Here is a 6000-nt window from a genome sequence, read left to right as displayed (position 1 = left end):
CAAAATTATGGGAAACAGCTAACGTTGCGGAGTTTTTGGGTTCGTTGGGAATACATACTATAATTCTGCTGACTATTTCAACTGCATTTGACTGTTACAATGTGGAAAAACATGAAAAATTCCTGAAACCCTCAAAACAAGTAACAAGAATATTAAAAACAGCAAAATAGTTGAACAGCAAAATTGAGAATAATTGTTCAACTATCTAAATCTTTTTCCGAGGATTTTTGAGCGACCATGTTCCTTTGTCTACGCGAATATTTATCGACTAAAATTGACTAAGAAAACAATGGCCTCGCATCATAACTCCCCGCTAGCAAAATTCGAAGTCGGCAGTGCTTTTGACCAGCAGCAAAACTTTCGCCATTTTAGAACAGCGCGGTAAAGTTGGCAAGTAAATGTTACGTAATTATTATATTACAGTGAAATTTGCTCATTAACACAAATGATTGGTTGATGTTTGTTGTTTAATCATAATGTACGGAATTCTCTCCGCTTTGTTTTTCTTATTGTTTTTTAAAATTTAACATCTAGTTTTACAACTTAAAGTGGATATAGCTGTCTTGGCTTGGAACTGAAGCAGAAAACAGCGGAGATATTTGATTGCCAAAACAGTGTTTTTCTGTCGGAAATTTTTAAATGTTTTTTTTTCTTAGCGACAGTTTGTCGCACGCGCGTATTTGGCTACCAAGTTGGCGGACGGTATTTTGAATTCAACAAAAGCAATCTCTCAAGTGGATCTTGTCGGTCCTAAAAAATTACCGCAGCTCTTGTAAGGGCGTTTAATCACTTCAGCATTTATTTGTTGTAATTATGTGATGTTTGCAAAAATTGTATACGATGGTATTGTAATCAGCGCAGAGCTAATTAGTTTTTAGTTCGCGCTGTTACGATCTAGACTCCCGACTTGACCGAAACAGCGATAAAAGAATTCACTCTGTCATTTTGACAAGTTCAACTCCGTCACACCGACACCCCCACCCCTTAATGTCACTCCTGACAAACTGACAACTATGTTTGCCTCCAACTGACAACCTGCAAAGTTCACTGCGCCGATTGACCCCCGCTGTCTAATTAAACATTACAAACACCGAAACTTAATCTTTTGTGTTCACCAATTGGTAATAATAAATGCGACACGCATACTAGTTTAAACTTTATAAGCAAGTCTTCAAGACTAATTAATCAGACATAGTAATTTATTGTAGTGTTGAATACACGATTATTGCTCTGTGACAAAAGCGTGTGTACACACCGGTGTATACATTAGTTTCGAATGAATAAACAGGCCATAAAAAGGTAGAAATTACAAAAATATAAGCTAGTTTAAATTGTATTACAAAAACACGTTTGCCATTTAAAAGACACGTTTTATGTTTTTTTAATCCGATGCCGCGGCTTAAACCAAAACAAACCACTGAAAAGGCAAAAAACCGCCAACTGTTTTTAAAAACGTCAGCTTTATCACTTTGAAAAGCACAACTGAAAAATAGACAGCCAGTTTAAAGCCAAACTTCTTTGACCACATTTTTGAGAGAGCCAACCGCACATATACGTATAAATAGTGAATATACCGAACTTCATCACTGTTTGTGTGCGAATTTGGTAATATTAGTTATGAATAGTAATACTGTATTGAGAGTTAACAAGTTATTATTTAACTTTGTGAGAGTTCGCTGATATTTTAGATAGCTAGCGAGACACAACTCGGCTTTCCGTTTGCCCTGTGCAAATTCGCGAAGAGTTCTCTTTTGACAAACAACCGTCTTATTACTCGAGCTAACTTGGGTTTAAGTCAAATGACACGTCTTTGATTTGAGAGCGAGCGAAATCCTTCAAAACTTCTGGGGTTCAAAGTCAAACGGCAGCCGTCAAAAGGGTCAACACTCTTAATGTGTTCCTGGCAAGAACGGATATGGTTGTATGATTATCTGAGACAAAAGCACTTATATTCATCAAACAGTCCTTAACTTATTATAATTTGTTACTTATAACTCCTTGCTGGTTATATTGGTCATATTTACCATATCGCAACCCAACTTTTGCTGATTGTTTGCCCAGTAAAATCGCGAAATTCTTTCACACGCATAACGCACTCCGATTAAGCGGTAAATTAAGTCGCTTTATGTGTGTATGAATGTCTGGTGGGTTTCCGCAGCTGAACAAAAGCCAATTTGATGAACTGAAATCCCCAAAAGGACCCAAATAACAAAGATTGCATTTTACAGTACCTGTCCTGAGAGCCAAAAAAGACGCTTCAAACCCCCCAGGCAAACAGCGCTCCCCTTATTTAATTTGTGTCATTTCCCCAAAAGCTCAAAACCCCTCCCCGGATTCAAACTGTGATAATTGCCGCGTGTAAGTTATAGTGAAGAGCAATATAGCAGCTAATCTTTGGTGTACCCATTAAAAATTCAAAACGTGTTTTCCGAATCGCACCAATCTGAACTCTAGGTTTCAATTACGTCTTTGATTCTTTTTATCTGGCTGTTTACCTGCGCTGACTTGATTTAAAGCCGCTCTATAATTAATTAACCAACAGCATTACAAAGGCCTTAATTGTTGCGACCTGCAAAGTTGAACTAATTGTACAAATCAGGCTTTATTTGTTTGCTAATTACGAATTACGTTTTAGTTACTTGGAATCGTTTAAAAAGTGTCGGAATTGTCGAGAATTATGGACTCTGCTGTCAGGAGATTATTTGGAGGTAAGAACGAAGTTTTTACTTCCCAAATTATTCATCCTGAGGTTAAATGTCAGGTTGAAGTATTGGCTACAACCCGAGTTAAGATTTTTGCGATTTTCAAACAGAAGAAACTGTCGATTTCTGCTGGGGTTATTTCGCCAAAAACCGATCAAATCCCGTACGTTCCCTCGTTTGTTTCCACAGTTTTTGTAGATTTCAAAAGCGAAAAAAGGTCGATTTTGTCGACTTTTAAAAGTAAGAAGCCTGTAAGAAGAAAAAACACGGTGAGGTTCGAACGAATATAGCATGATAGCATGTGTCCCATAAAGTTGAAATAATGGAACGATTCAAAAAGTAACGATCAGAGTTCGAAAGTCAAATTCAAATTTAAAAGTTGTATAAATAATGTGAAATGAGACCGAAGGAAAAAGCGTTGGCAATCGGAATCGGAGGAAGATGGCGACTATGAATACCTGTTACGCCATTTTACAAGTATTTTTTCACAAAAAATGTGTTTAATTCGATGAGTTTAATAAGGACCAATCAAAGTTAAAGAAGCATTTGGTTTTCAATCTCATTCTATAGTTTTCTACTCTGCACCCGTTCGGCTCTACCGACGTCTTCCCAAAATTGAAAATCTGGAAACTGTAGAATTTTTCAACAGAGGAACTGGTCGGTTCTATGTTATCCCTTTGCAAGATAGATTCTGTATAGAGAGCAATTTTACTATTCAGGTAAACGTTACTGGTGCGGGGCCTTTTCGGCCTTTCTTCTGTATCTAAAGCCTAAAATAAAAAATGATTCGGTGGAGTTCATTGAAATATCATTTTTTGGGCACTTTTTTTATCACAAACTAGTGCTCCCATCAATAGATTTTATTAATGTTGCGCTCATTTGTTGGTTTTTGAGGAAAAAGCAATGTAAAGTAAAGAACCAGTTAGAATTTTTTATTGTGGTGCAACTGACAAGAATCTACTGTTTAACATTATGAAATAAATAGAACAACTGTTTCCTTTTTCGCCATATTTCAAACTGTAAGGGTCTTTTTAAGAAAGGTTCTGTAATATTAAAAAGTTAAAAAGTACCAAAAGATGCTTTTTAGTTGGTAATGGTGCTGGCTTCCAATTGTGCTACAAATTCATATCACTCAGTGCTAAGGAATTTTTGACTTTTTCTTTCTACAAAAATTTTCGAGTTTATAAAATTTCAAATTTCTTACGGGCTGTCAACTGCCAGTGGCTATTTAAAATCCTGAAATTTAGAAGCAAATAGACTTTTTATGTTATCCGGCTGCACAACATTTTTTGACCTTTCAACCTTACTAAACATCATTAAATTCCGAATGTGGCAAACAAGGTACTGTGAATAACCTTTTTGTCTGGTGTTGAAGAATTCTACCAAAAAATTTGAGACGATTCATTTAATAGTTTTGACCTAGCGAAATTGGACTAAACGTTTAAATCTTTATTTCTTTGGTGAATTTTAATTATAATACTTTTTGTTTATTTGAAATCTTAAAATAGTGTCAAAACTGTTAAAATTATTAACGTTGCTGTTAGATGGATATGAAGTGCAAATCGAAAATTTCCTTCATATATTAATCATTAAACCGCAAAGGCAGACCTGAAAACTAAGCTATTTTCATGGGAAATTGGTAACAGAATTCCGCATTTTAATGTAACTTGTTTCCGTTTTATGAGCAGCTGCATTCCTCTTTGGAACCAGCAGAATTAATTTAAAACAAGCTGCACAAAAAATAATACAAAACTTTAAAACTTGGAAGTTATCTGAGGAATCAAGTTAAACAGCAATTTTGCCAAGAGTCCCTCAGCTTTAAATTTTAAGAATGTAAAGAGCTTCTCAAAATTCAAGTTGGAAATTAAAAACACCAGTTGGAGCGATGTTTTTATCTGATTACTTTTAAGCGCAAATTAATCTATAAATGGTATTAATACCATGGATATTATTAAAACTTGTTGTGGAACTTATTTACTCGCAAGTTGGAGTTTGCTTACCCAAACTTATTGAGACACCATGAGATTTAAGTAACACACATTGTGAAAATCGGTTACCGGATTTGATAACAAAATTCAATTTTGAACGTGACGCAAATTTGCAAAACTTGGCAAACTTTTTTCAGGTTAAAAAGGATGTTACCTGAATTCCGCAATCTAGCGTGACTCAAATCCGCAAGGGAAAAATCAACCAAATCTTTTCAATCTGTTTGCGGTGTAATGAAGATCATAATGTTAAATAGCAGGTCATTTTTTGGTCTCGCTGGCTGATATGTCAATTTACAGTTTGTTGATAGATGCAGTCAAAACAACAGATGGTAAAATGTCAGATTTTTTCTCTTTCTTGGATTGGAATAATCAAATGCTTATGCTAATAAATTTTATTTCTGATTAGTTTTGGGCACAGGCATTTCGTTTTGAATATGATTTTAACTATTGTTTTGGACACATTAAATCAGTCTTGCAATTGTTTTGATTTCTAATTTGTTTGTTTTTTTAACTGGCTTTAAGGGCTCAAAAATTTTTAATGATAGCTTTGAGACTTTGTAGTTTTTATAACTCAAATTAGAGGTTCAAGTGCCAAAAAGTACTTAACTTGATTAATTTTGATTCTTTTTAAATTTTTGAGGAGTCTTTTTTTAGTTCGCTTTCACTTGCCAGTTTTATAGTCGTTGTTTTCTTGAGCCCTTGTCGATTTTTTACATCACAATTTAAATTTTTTAATTTTCATATGGATCTGCTGGCTTCTATGCTTGCTTGTTCGCAAGTATCTGATAGAAACAATTGATTTCAAAGACTTTAAGACTATTAGATGGGAAGTAAAATTTCAGTTGTACAAAATCGTTCAGAGTTGCACTATAAATTTTTACTGTTCCAATTTTATGGCTTTTAAATTAGTCTAATTGAGATTGAAGTGTCAAGATGTTTCTCTTGACTAATAGGCTTACGTATTTTGTTTTTAATTTGCATGAAGAACTGGAGTCTGTAGGATAATTTATCAAACAGTTTCTCAAGCAGCGGGAGAAGTATCGACTTGCCGTGCCTACAAAAAAATAAATTGAGAGAAAGTATTTTTGTTTTTTGTAGTGTTCTTATTTTAGATAGAAAGGTCTTGAAAAACATTAAAAAATTTTTAATATCTTCCGGGAAAAATTTTCATTTAAATCAGTTTTTACTACAGTTGATATGATTTTGTTAGTCATCATTGTGAAACGCTGTCCATTCAAAAAGCTTGATTACTTACGGGCTTAGTTTTAGAACACTTTACTATTTGTCAAGTTTTTGCAGAAAGTGGTTAA

At 34.4% G+C, this 6000-nt stretch overlaps 1 protein-coding gene across 1 annotated transcript in view; it reads left to right on the top strand.

Moving 5' to 3' along the window:
* Positions 1–1391: 1391 nt before the first annotated feature.
* LOC142339044 (uncharacterized) overlaps positions 1392–6000 on the top strand; it is a 69208-nt gene continuing 64599 nt past the window's right edge. The window contains exon 1 of the mRNA XM_075388702.1: positions 1392–2708. Coding sequence (XP_075244817.1) covers positions 2678–2708 — 31 coding nt within the window. The 5' untranslated portion in view covers positions 1392–2677. The remainder of the gene's footprint in view (positions 2709–6000) is intronic.

This window comes from Convolutriloba macropyga, chromosome 5, assembly GCF_964194025.1.
Source record: "Convolutriloba macropyga chromosome 5, txConMacr16.3, whole genome shotgun sequence".
Lineage (NCBI taxonomy): Eukaryota > Metazoa > Xenacoelomorpha > Acoela > Convolutidae > Convolutriloba > Convolutriloba macropyga.
This window is presented reverse-complemented; position numbering and strand designations above follow the sequence as displayed.